The 12559-nt window shown below is 38.7% G+C and overlaps 1 protein-coding gene and 1 long non-coding RNA gene across 2 annotated transcripts in view; one reads left to right on the top strand and one right to left on the bottom strand.

Moving 5' to 3' along the window:
- Positions 1–50: 50 nt before the first annotated feature.
- Positions 51–2583, top strand: LOC138681989 (uncharacterized). Its single transcript, XR_011322220.1, has 2 exons — positions 51–237; positions 371–2583. It is a non-coding gene; the product is annotated as an uncharacterized lncRNA (long non-coding RNA).
- Positions 2584–5241: 2658 nt separating this feature from the next.
- Positions 5242–12559, bottom strand: part of TOPAZ1 (testis and ovary specific TOPAZ 1) — a 40799-nt gene continuing 33481 nt past the window's right edge. Inside the window, exons 16-20 of the mRNA XM_069770615.1 lie at positions 10554–10719; positions 9527–9691; positions 8198–8401; positions 6926–7109; positions 5242–5650 (exon numbers count right to left, since the gene is read on the bottom strand). Of these exons, the coding sequence (XP_069626716.1) occupies positions 5410–5650; positions 6926–7109; positions 8198–8401; positions 9527–9691; positions 10554–10719 (960 nt within the window). The 3' untranslated portion in view covers positions 5242–5409. The remainder of the gene's footprint in view (positions 5651–6925; positions 7110–8197; positions 8402–9526; positions 9692–10553; positions 10720–12559) is intronic.

Below are 12559 nucleotides of genomic sequence, written 5' to 3'. Positions count from 1 at the left end.
GGGCGGCGGTGGGGGCCCGCGGCCGTGCGAGCGGCTTCGTAGGTGTGACGCGGCGGGGACCGGCGGATTAGGTGAAACAAACCCGTAATAGCTATAGATTTCGTGGTTGAGGTGTTGCTGCTGCCCGTGGCTGCGAAGCGCGCCCCGCCTTGCGAAGCGGCACGGTGGCACCGCGGGCGTTTCTCAGAGGCCTGTAACACACGACGGGGAGAAGCGGCCCCGTCTCCTCCAGCGGGAGTACGTCCGCAGTCGCTACTCGGGGACACGGAAGGGAAACGCCTCGCACAAGAAATCCCTGCTTTTTGGCAAAGAGGGTGGAAGGGGTTTCTCCAAACGCTAGCACCGGCTTCACGTTTCCTTTGTTCCGCAGAAAAGAAAAGAAACGGGCGAAGAACCAACCGTGAGCTCTGCAGTCCCAAGGGGAGAAGCAAACGCTGTTCTCCTGCAGTTGCAAACGGTCGATGGACACGTACATTTATTTATACGTCTGTTTTTCTTCCAAGGTAGTCGGTGTCAAGGAGCAGCTGATGCAGAGACGTGCAACCTCAGAGCAAAAACGTCTATTGCTGATCGAGTTTCAGAACAAAGGGAGATTAACTGTTAGGGATTGGAGTTATTTGCATACAGGCTATTGCATTTCCAGGCAGAAAAGGTTAAAAAGAGGACTGACGTGGTTTAGGAACTATCTGTAGCTCAGTGAAGCTTTAAATCAAGTTAACGCTCTCACAGCCCTTGGGGGATTTGCATAATTTCCATAATGTGCAGCATGTTTTTCGCTTCCCAATAGAAACCATCAGTTATGTAAGCAAATTGGTTGCATAATTATGCAGATGGAAAAATAAATTTAATTGATTCAACAGAAAAGCGTGCTGTTCATTTCACCTGGGATTTCTTTTAACTCTGTGAGGAATAAAATAAATTGGGAGAGGTAATCAGCAGGTGACACTGCCAGATACCAGCTCCACTGCATCAGGTATGTATTTTGAAACAGAGCCAGAGCACCACCCCCCCACCCCCCTCACCCCCCTCCAAGCACAGGAATGAATTCCTGCTTTTTAGCTAAAGGTCTCAAAACTTACTGTTCATGAATATCACTGCAGTATTCCATGGGAGTAGTTTTGTGGCTTTATCTGGTCTCATTATTCCTTATCAGTTCCCAGAATACATCCCACTGGCTGAGCAAGAGCGGCGCAGACACTTCCAAATGGAAAGCTTGTTTTATACCAGATAAAATTAACACCTGAAAAAGTTTGTATTTTGACTACCTCTTGTCCCCTAACAGAAGGAGAATTTTAAGCATCACAATAAAGTTGCTACAAGCGGCAACTGAGCCATTTTCTCCTTGCTCCCTTGTTTCGGTTCTGGTCCTTGGTCTGAAGATGGTCAAAAAGTGGCGTCAGTTCCTCCAGTCCCAGCACACTCGATGGCACAGGAGCTCTGAGGCCAATGATGTCAGCATTAATTTTTGATACTACTCATCATACTAGTCATTTTAGAAAAGGGTTATGCAGAAGGGGTTAAGACTGAAAAATGTAGACCTGGGATTTGCAAAAAAACCCCTCCGCTAAGATGCAAGATGCATCTGGAGAATGAAAGGACAGAAATGTGAACTAGTAATTGCTCTTAATGTGGCCATATTTTACTAAGCTGAGGAGCATGGCATTAAGATTTTGGTAATTAAAAGTTTGATTACTACGCCACGGACATTTAATTTTACTACTTCTCCTTACGTGAAACTCTCACTAGCATCCACTACAGTTCTTCAGTGAATTGAGCACAGCCCATAGGCCTAGCTGTAGCCTCCACTCGAGTCTGTAGTTACAACTGGAAGCTGGCCACTTCCACAGCTGGGAGTGTCAGTCCAATTTATTCGTAAGCATTTGCTACATTATGTGCTATGGTGTGGTGAAAAACTGCATAGTCTGACTGATTTCACACATTCTTAACCTCCTTGTGCAGCACACCATGCTCTAGATTCTTGTAGCAGTTATGAGATACTAAACTCTCCCTGTCTACTTTGCCATTTGCCTATCCTCCTGCATACCTAAGAATATTAATTACAGGGATCTGAACAGAATTAAATAATTTAATGACAATAATGACTCACAGATACTTTGGATACTTCATATAAAGAATAAAAAACATTTATTAACATCTTAACAACTCCTCCAAAATGATCCCCCCAACTGCTCTTTATAAAACATTGTAAAAACTATCAAGCTATTTCCAGCTTCTCACTTCTGTTCCCGATGTGGGTTAAGGAACTCTCAAAACTTTCAATGCTTTGAAATAGATTTGTGCTACGTCTTCCCAACAACATTATTCTGTTTTAGTTACAAGAGACTGTCCATACCTAACAAAAGTAATCTTCCAAGAGCATACCTTGTACTCAGTGAAAACTGCAGAAAGATTTTCACAAAGGGAATTTCTCATGCATCTAACAACATACTGAAGGAACACAGCATTGTCTAAACCTAGCTACTCAGCACAGCACGGGAAAGTTTTTTTGCACATTTTTCTGCCTCTCTCTGCAAACAGGTAAACATACATTTTATTTCCTATATGAAAAATTAAATATATCAATCGAGCTGCTTAATCTCAAACACAGAAGTTCTTTCAGCTACTAAGAAACAGTAACTTACACCTGGGGAAGAGCAAAAATATGGATATTGTCTACTGAGTGGCTGGCTCTGCAAAACTGCATTGTCTCTGTTGTACTTAACTTTATCCTTTGGAACATTTTTTCATTTTTCCAGGCTCATTTCCATTTCACATTGGAGTTTTGTCCTGTTTAGCACATGGAATTTCTGTCACCAAAACGGTACTCAGCATGTTGCTCGAGAAACCTTTTTGGCATTTTGATACACATCAAAATGACCAGATTTGCGTGGTATTTCAAGTGGACCCAGACAGTACAAAAATGTGAAATACAGGACTTAACAGTCAAGTTGTTTAAATTGCCTGCTGGTTTATCATGGTGATAGGGAGAAACACTGTATTGATGGAAACACCAGATGCACCAGTTGTAACAAAACTTCTGAGCAATGATGTGGGGAGTTTGCTTTGCTCATTAATATAAACCATGAGTGAGACTGCATCCTATCAGCTGAAGATGATACTCAGGAGATGGAGCCAAAACATTGCACAAATTTTACACAGTTCCAAGTTAAGCTAGAAGGTCAATGATTAACCTCTGTCTGCAAAATAAAGCAACATTTTGGATTTTTTTTCTGGGGATGATCTAAGTGAAAATTCAAGGTTGCTTATAATGGAAAAAATGATGCTGTCTCTAGAACATCCCAAGCTTTGAAGCCATACAGATTACTAAGAGAATTTTGTCCTTCTGTGTCTCTCAAACACAGTATTAGCCACATCTGGTACCGCTTACAGAAATGTGGGATTTAGCTGAGGTTCAGATAGCCTCTGTCTAATTCCGAGGGAGATTAAGCTACAAAGGATCTTACAAGAAGTAATTAGCAAAAATGACTTAGTTTCTCACTGCCAGTTTCAGTTTGTTGAAACCTTCCAAAATTGCTCTTGCCACTAATGCTGGAGTGGCTGGAAGAATATCAGTTTAGATCCCTCATTTGAAACCTGATCACTTCTTATCCAGGCTTTCAGCTACTGGGTTTGACCAGGTGGATAGCCGTACAAATGGCAGAGCCATCTTGGTGAATACCAGTGGTGGAACCCAAAGTCTGTTTGAACTAGTCCCAACTGTTCTTTAAGAGAAATTTTGAGGTAAAGGGATTTTAAAGAAATGCCATCTGATTGTTAGTACTGAATCTACCCTTTTTTAGAAGGAAAGCAGATGAGATCCCTACAGCAGAATGATACCCTGTGAAAACACAAGAGCCTGTATCCTTGCATTTTTCTGCACAGGTGGCACAGGAGGAAGGCAGTGATTGTGGTGGTCATCAGATGCAATCCTCTCTCTTCCAGTAGCAACTCCCAGACAGACTGGATCAACAGTGGTACTGAAAAGGGTCAGAATCTGACCCTGAAGAGGGTCAGGAATGTAATAACTGTCAATCAGATTAATGACATCAGATTAATGGCATGAACCTCAAGACTGGAGTGGCATCCCCCCCCCCCGAACAGAAAAAACACCGACACCCCTCCAAAACCCTGCACAACCATCCAGCGCTAAGATCATGATGGCTTTCATGATTCAGAGGCACAAAGGACACCTGCAATAATGCTGCTGGAACTGGGAAGACACTCATGCTGCCCGAAAGGAGGGAAAGATTTTTCAAACATTGAGGGCTAATGCCACCATCTTGATCTCACTTATGATGGAACAGCCTTAAAAAACCCATAAACTACTATACCCAAGAGAGCAGGAATTTTTAGCACAAAAAGCTCTGAAGCAGATGCAGAACAGGGCAAAAGAGCTGTATTATTGGCATGTTTATGGTACCGGACATCTAAACTAACACCACAGAAGTGGGGAGCTCAGGCAAGTTATCAGCCTTGACAAGAGGTCTCACTGATTTGCCATAAGTTTTCTGATATGAAATGTTTTGTTCTTCTTACTCAGGCTGCAGATCAGTAGATGAAGTGTGACTTAAGCAATTCATACTCCAAATCTGATTCAGGATTTGCAGGTGGGAAAAAGAATTCCTGAAGAACCAGGAATGCTAGAACCAGCTTGCTAGAAGCCTCCAGCTCATCATGCAGTTGGCGGAAACTAAAAAATGGGGCAAAACCACTTCCCTCCAAGAGCACAATCAAGGGCAAAAGCAAGTTCTCCTTTTCAGTGGGAGTATGCATATATACAAATATGAAGTCATATACAAGTTATTAGCAAGACACAACTAAACCTTCAGCTGTGAGCAACTTGTGTAGACCCTCTCAGTTCTGTAAAGGAAGGTATCCTAAGTCAGGCAAGTCTCAAGTGATTTTGAAGTTATTTTATTCTCCGTGCTTTTTACTGGGGTTTTGGAGTAAGGAAATTAAGATCTAAGGGGCACACAGATGGGACAATACCCTCACAAGATATTGTGAGGAAGACAAAAGGAAACATATTAATTCTACAAACTATGAAGCAATGTGGAAAATGTCTCACTCAAGAACAGTAGGTACACTCAGTCAATGCACTTATATCACCTGCTGGGAGAAGAGTAACGGTGCTAGATTCTCTGTAAAAAAGGAGAATGTAGGTTCTGAGGCTGCAGCTTCCTCATTATCTAATGATGCCATTACAAAACATCTATGTAAGTCAGTGTGACAATCTACATAGTTAGGGAAAAAAAATTACTCTTTCTATGCTACTATCTGCATCATCATCAATATAAGTATTGAAAACACCCCTTGAGTTTGAAGTCTCAAGTTATCAGTAAGGCACAGTCTGAACACAGTGGGAACTGCCTTTATTAATATTATTTTCAACAATAATCGCTTTAACCATTAAAAACCAAAAGTCTTTACAATTGACTGCTGAAACAGCCAGACCTTCCCAGCCCATTTCATATTCTCCTGAAGCCATTTTAGAGCAGATGTAAGCTCCAGGCTGTAAACTTCTTCCATATTGACATTCATTGTCATATGCTTAAGAAAAAGCTTTGGATCAGATAAACGAGCAGCCAGGATCAGTCTCTCCACTGCTGCTTGATAGACACTGTTATTCTGAACTGTCTGATCTTCACATCTGTAAGTGAATTTTCACAAATACAAAATTAGGTACCATACAGGCCCTGCGTCGCTTGCCTGACACTTTATACTGGCAACAAGATTACAAAAACATTAAAATAGTGCCTTGTGTTCACTTAACTTATAATAGATTATGTTAATTTCTAGACAAATTTTAGCTGATTATTCTGAAGAATTAAAAAGTTAGAAAAAGTGTATTTTTAACATACTTTATGGTAATGAAAAGTAATAGGATTTAATGCCAGTGCAAAGTAGGTCTGCAATATTCACAGCACGCTTCATGAAGAAATGTTCGACTCTGGGCTGGAAAATTCAGTACAGGAATGTAAACCATTTTATGAACTGGATATAGCAGGAATTCTTATATGTGCTTGAATCCAAAAGGATTACTCATTTTTGGCATGTAATCACTTTTGGAATAAGGATGTGACTAAGTGACATGTCTATGTTTTTGCAAGAGCAGAACTTATTCTCTGAGCAAACAAGCAGAGTTACAATACCATACACATGAAAACAAGAGATAAAAAACTTCTCATTTATCGAAAGAACAAAATTACGAGATGTATTCCTTGGGAAGGGTAGAGGGGAAGGAAGACAGAGTACTCAAGTTTGAGATGCCCCTGTTCATCCTTCTTAACAAATGTAGCTTTTCTATGCAGCTTCATATTTTGATGCTGAGCCACTCAATCTCAGAGAAAATGGGGTCTTGAAAAATAAATTTTAGGTATTATCTAGTGACAATGGTTGGTGGTTTATGGACAAAAGGAAAAAGCAACAAAACACATTTTTATCTGAAGGTGTTAAGTCTCACAGAGAGGGGAAAACAAATTTAATATTGAGATATCCCCTATAAAGAGAATTATGCACTTCCCACAAAACAGCCAAGAAATGTTGCTTTTTGAAAGGAGTAACATTTTGACTGTGCCCTTCTACTCCACTGCTTAACCGCAACACAAGAATCTAAACACCAAGATATCAAGCTATCCTGTTTTTGAAAATACAGTACACTCTTAGTGTGGTAGACACGTTCAGTTAGGAAACACAGGCCAATATCACTCTGGAACAATTACATTTCTGCTACACACATGTAAAAACTAATAATAATAATAACACCCCCAAACATGTACTGTGCTATAACCAGTTTAGAAACAAGGATTAAAAACAAGTTTAAAACTAAGCATTCTCTTTCCCAGCCAATGGAAAATAATATCTCTCATTAATTACATGATCACATGGATAATACAATAAAAATAGTACATATCTGACAACAAACCTTTTCAGTATTATTTGAAGAGTCTGACTAGTAGCCATTGGACTTTGAATATCACTGGCATTTGAAACAAGGAACATTTCAATGGCCAACAGCATCTCTACCTCAGACAAGTAAGATGGAATTGTCAAAAGTTTGTGATATAAATTTCCTTGCAGTGGTGGGTAGCAACCCAATGATAAAGCACCTGAGAGTAAATGCAGAAATGTAAGGAGTTAGGATTACCAATACTGAACATAGATCTGTTTTCTTCAGTATGTGGCTAAGAACGTGGGAAAAAAAACCCCAAACTCTTAATGGATTTTGCTATTTCACCTGTGAAATGGCCTGATTTGAGAACACAGCAAATAGTATTCACTCATAATATGCACTGTTGTAAAATGTTATTTTTATCAATGAGTATTATCAACGATGATTAAAAAGCTCTGTCAGAAATCTGTGGACTTCAAGTGCGTAATAACGCCAAGTACAATTTAGGACATGTAAAAAGCTTTGTTAACTATGATCACAGTGAGAGGACATTTGAACACCATCTCCCCCTTTGCTCCCCCGTCTTCTGCCAAGTGATCCCAGAGACTCAACCTATATAGCATTTCAGAAAAAAAAAGAGGTGAGGAAAAACAATCATTTCAATGTTAAAAGAGCCAAGTGTCCATCCCGGGAGGGGTGGACTCCTTAAGTAGCTTGCTAACCGCCACAATTCTAAGATGGAATCAAACAGTAAATACTGTGACAATATGGAGAAATGGCTCTTGGTGGATCCTATCAGAGTGGCACACCTGGTATTATCTTAGCTCAGAAGTGTGGAGTTGTAAACAATCACAGACTGTTAGCTTTTAGTTGAAAGGAATTTTCTTTTAGTTAAGATAAACTTCTTAGCCAGACCTCTGAAATCTTAAATTTTAGTAATTTTACCACCACGGCTCTAAGCAGAAGTATAAAGAAATCTAATTTGCCTAGATGAAAAAGTGAAGATGATGCACTTTTTAACCATTTCAGGGTTCACATTTTTGAAATTCTGAAATTTAGTCTAAAAAATTAATTTTATCAGAATTTATTTCATGCCAGGTAGTATGCACTGATTCATAATTTCTACTGTCACTATTTCCCAATAAACATTTTGGTTACAAATAAATTCCTGCTAGTGGCACAGAAAGTACTGTTTTGTTTTTACAAAGTACACTCTTACCCATTTCTCCCCAACATACCGAGCTGTTATGAGCATATGTTATTCAAAGAACATAAGGGAAGGATATTGTTTAAGAAGGAACTTACTTTTGTAATAGGTCCTAGCTTTAGACCACAAAGAACTTCTTCCCAAAGCTGTGATTAATCCTCTGAGTAAAAAAAAATCAATAGCTATGTTTTTTGAAAGCATGAAGTCTACTGCACAAGATGAGACCCCAAGGTTCTTGCTCTCAAAACAGGCATTTATCAGCTTGTTAAAAAGGCAGCTGTAGTGAGAAACATCTACAGTATCTGAAATGAAATGAAGAATATTAACTCCTAAATTCAGTCAAATGCAAATCTAATTGAAGAATCACTTCTCAATCAATACCTAAATCAGGACCCTTGCTTCTATTAGCAAAATGGAACAAGGTTGAGATAACTTATGATAATGCTTTATTCATCAAAAGTCTTTTCATACAGTTAGTTCATTCACTAATGTTCTAGTGAAACTCTAGTTCTAGAAACTAATGTTTCACTTTTAGTTGTGAAAGTGAAGTGTTAAGGTCCAAGTAGTAATTTGCTGCCTAAAGCAACAAGATCAGATAAAAACATATTCACTTGCTCAAGCCTATAAATACAATCTTCACCTGATCTCTCAGACTTAAAATTTGCACCAATCAATATCAACTTGGTGCTTCAAGTTCTGCTTCTATCCTAACTTTGAACTGTCCACTTCCTCTCAACCGTCCCCTGCTTGGCAGGACTGAGCAGTCTTGTATCTACTTCATGACCCAAAGGACTAGATCCTTTTAGAATTCTCCAAGTAGATGGTCTTCCAACTAAGCTCTCCTAACATACCTAAAAGCACACACTGGCAATAGGACTGAGACCTACATACAGGAATCAGCTGACGTTTCCTCAGTGGAGCATAAGTAACTACACATCGCATCTTGGAAATACACATCCAAAATTTGTCAGGTAAATTGAACTGGAAAGAGCACTCAGTTCTTAACATGGTATGTAAAAGAAGCCTCGGTTAGCTAGCTCAGTTATAGAAAACAACACATTCATCTGAAGTTAGGATAAAATGAATTGCCCCAATGATATCCCTATTTTATCTTATTGTATAGAATACGTATGATTCTTAAAAATTTAGTGGGTCTTTCCTGTTGCCCTGTCTAACTGAGCCAACTGGAAGAAGAGGATAGGTGTATAAACTCTGTGTGTGTGCATGTACGTGCATGTGTGTGCGGCAAGAGCTGCAGAGTGCAATACATATTTTATCTGACACTATGCTCTGGAAAAAAAAAAAGGGCTTGTCTAAAACCATCTTACTTCTTCAACAGATTTTAGCTGGAAAACAAACAAAATGAACAGTACAGAATCATCTGTTAAATTTTTAGCTCTTAACACAGTACCTTTTTCTTTACTTACCAGAATGATTTTGAAAACCTGGCAAGTTCTGCAGAACTTCAAATGCCTGCTTGTATAAACTCTTCCTCAAGTAGTTGTGCACTAGTGTGGATAACAGATTATGTCGACTGAGGATGTCCATTTTATCACAGGGCCACGATGGTGCATTTGTGGTCCACTCTGACTCTGTGGCAAACAACAGTGCAGAGTTATTTCTATGAACTGAAACTGCTGGACGCTGAGTCTTTTGGCCATTGAGAATATACTGCAAACTGTAGCAGAAAACAAATTTCAGAATTTCACAGAAAATGCAGTTCTAGTTATTAATAATTCATTCCTTATCACCAATACTTCTCTGATGGATTCTCTGAACCTTTATATAGTAAATAACCCCTTTTATTAACTATCATGGTAGTAAAATGGACTATCAGTGGTATATGTATGTATAAGTATGTATATATCTATATACATATATGAACTTGAATAGCAAATTTTAGATCCTCAGTATTACTTTGTAGAACGCCTTCTACTGTTGTTTATACTTCCGAGTTTCTTCTCGTTTCAGCAGCTCAGAATTCCAAAAAGCCAGTAATTACATGTTATTTAATTGCAGAAATGTGGTACTATTCTAAAGCTATTTTACTAAATGTGGATACTGTGAGGGGTAAAGAAACACTGCATTGACCCAAGCCTGAAATTTTTTTGACACTGAATGTCACCTGGCTTTAAGGAAATCTACATGGGGCAGGGTCACTTTCCATGCTGCACCCCTGCCTTTTTATGGCAGGCTTTTGAGTAGAATGGTGTTGATGGCAGACTACTGTGAAAACTTTCCTGAAAAAAAAATTTAGTATTAGTCATAATATTTCTTACACATATCAAGAATAATACTAACCAGTAAGATGGATCACATTTTATTTTTGTTGCCCCAGTGTCATTAACTTTATTTAATAACATAGACCAGCTTGTAACTTTTATCTGAAATCTGTCATAGGTGGGGACTGTTCAAATTTAAGTCAAAACTTAGTTTTTTATAAGACAAGCTTACCTCTTAATACCCATGTCGCTCCATTCAAACTTCCAGTTTTAAGAAAAATTTCTGCAGCTTTATTAACAATTTGACATCTTGATGCTAACCTCTCTGTACCTATAAGTCCTTTCAAGACTGTAAAATGTATCTGTAACTCATGCAATTTATCCAAAACCTTCCTTCCCTAGCATAAGCAGGAGAAGGGAAAGGGGGAAGGTCAGAGAAAACAATGACATCAGTGAACACAGTATATTTACACAAAATAAGCAGATTTAATTCGATGATACAGATTTATAGGCATCAGTTTAGTAATCCAAACTAAGTCGAGAAAAAAAACGTGTAGGCAAAAAAACTCCACCAACCCACTGTCAAACAGTTCCTAGCACACTATTCCCCATAACATTATTTCTACTATATAATGTTCCTATATAGTATTTTTAAGATACTTTGTAATTAATTTATATTTGCTTACTTTAGTATATTTTTACTCTTTTGATTCCATTCAGCACTACACAACCTATAAAATTCTAATCATACAGAGAGCTTTCATTTTGCAGCAGAGGCATAATCATTAAACTGAAATAATTACTCCAACATAAGCCAAAAAAACCAGATAGTTGTACCCAGCAGGACAGTAAGATGAAAAAAGTTGGGCCTATCTGGCCAACAGGATAACAACCAACAACTTTATCATATTCCAGGTTGATATTTAGACTGGTTTCCTACAGAAGCTTCTTCTTAACAACTTTTTGGTTGGCCTTTTCAGTCAAAGATGGAAGAAAGGTAGCAGTCTCAAAGATAATTAAGATCGGACCAATCTAGAAAAGATGATGATTGCATCAAGGTGAGATATCAAATTAATGTCCCCAGTAAGGCAAGGACAGGCAGGATTCACCCCTTGTCCTGTCTGGCTGCATGTTGCTGGTGAAGCAACACGAACAAAACTCCAAACTAGACATGTTTCAGTTCTTGCTTAGTGGGTGCATCAATGAGGAGGTGGCTTATTAAAAACTGCGGTCATGTGTGTGCACACATTGTGGTGGTGCAACAAGGATCGTGGAGGTAGAGGGAAAGGGAGGTTTAGGAGAACAGAGAAGTTGACAGAAAATGAAACTTACTTATTAGGAAGCTCGTTTTTTGAATATGCTTTATGCATATGCAGATACATACTGTGGACTGACATATGCTCAAACTGGAGACTTGAAGGCCTACAGGAATCTGCAATGGTTTATCTCAGCATAACCCATAAAAGAATACTAACTACATCATTGCAGTTAACATTTAAGGTGTAAAGAACCCATTCAACTGTAGATGTATGTGGTTGAAGGGAAAAAATATACACCAGAAAGACTCAGGTGAAACTTTGACAGCAAAATAGATACTTGAAGTCTAAGTGCAAACCAGAAACAAAATACAAAATTAAGAAGGATCTGCATCTATTCTATCCTTCTAGCAAAAGGAAGGGCTACTAAGTGGGTCTTTATAGAAAGATGGAAAGCATGCAGCTATAAACACACATGATCTGTAAAGGAAGGGCACCCAATTAAAATGCAGTTGTGGAATGAGATCCTTAATTGGACAAGAACCTCTGACCAATCCTCTGAAAATAAGGTTGGGTAAAAATAAACCATAGCAAAGTTCCTCAAGATAGGAAATATTAGAAATAGGAAGTGGATGAAATAGTTGCCAAAGGAGCGTTAATGTTGCAGGATTCTCTACAAGTAAATATCCAGAAAGTAGACTAGTGTTGCTTGAAGAGCTGTCTTCATGGAAGACCTATTCACATGTTTCAAATTTGCATGTTTATTCGAAGTACATCTGTTTTATGAACTTTCCTTAGCTCTTACAAAGAATAGTCTCTTCAGGACCAAGAAGCATATGTATTTTACCCCTGAGAACCACCAAGCATCAAAGCTACGTGCTAAAGAAGTTTAATGTTCACACAGGGAAAGTGATCTGAAAAGCACATCTAGAGCTTTAGGCAGTCCAACACATTCGTAAAATGGCATAGGGCATGTCCTAAA

Source organism: Haliaeetus albicilla, chromosome 2 (assembly GCF_947461875.1).
Source record: "Haliaeetus albicilla chromosome 2, bHalAlb1.1, whole genome shotgun sequence".
NCBI lineage: Eukaryota > Metazoa > Chordata > Aves > Accipitriformes > Accipitridae > Haliaeetus > Haliaeetus albicilla.
The sequence above is the reverse complement of the archived record's forward strand: the minus strand, read 5'-3'. Positions and strand labels throughout refer to the sequence as shown.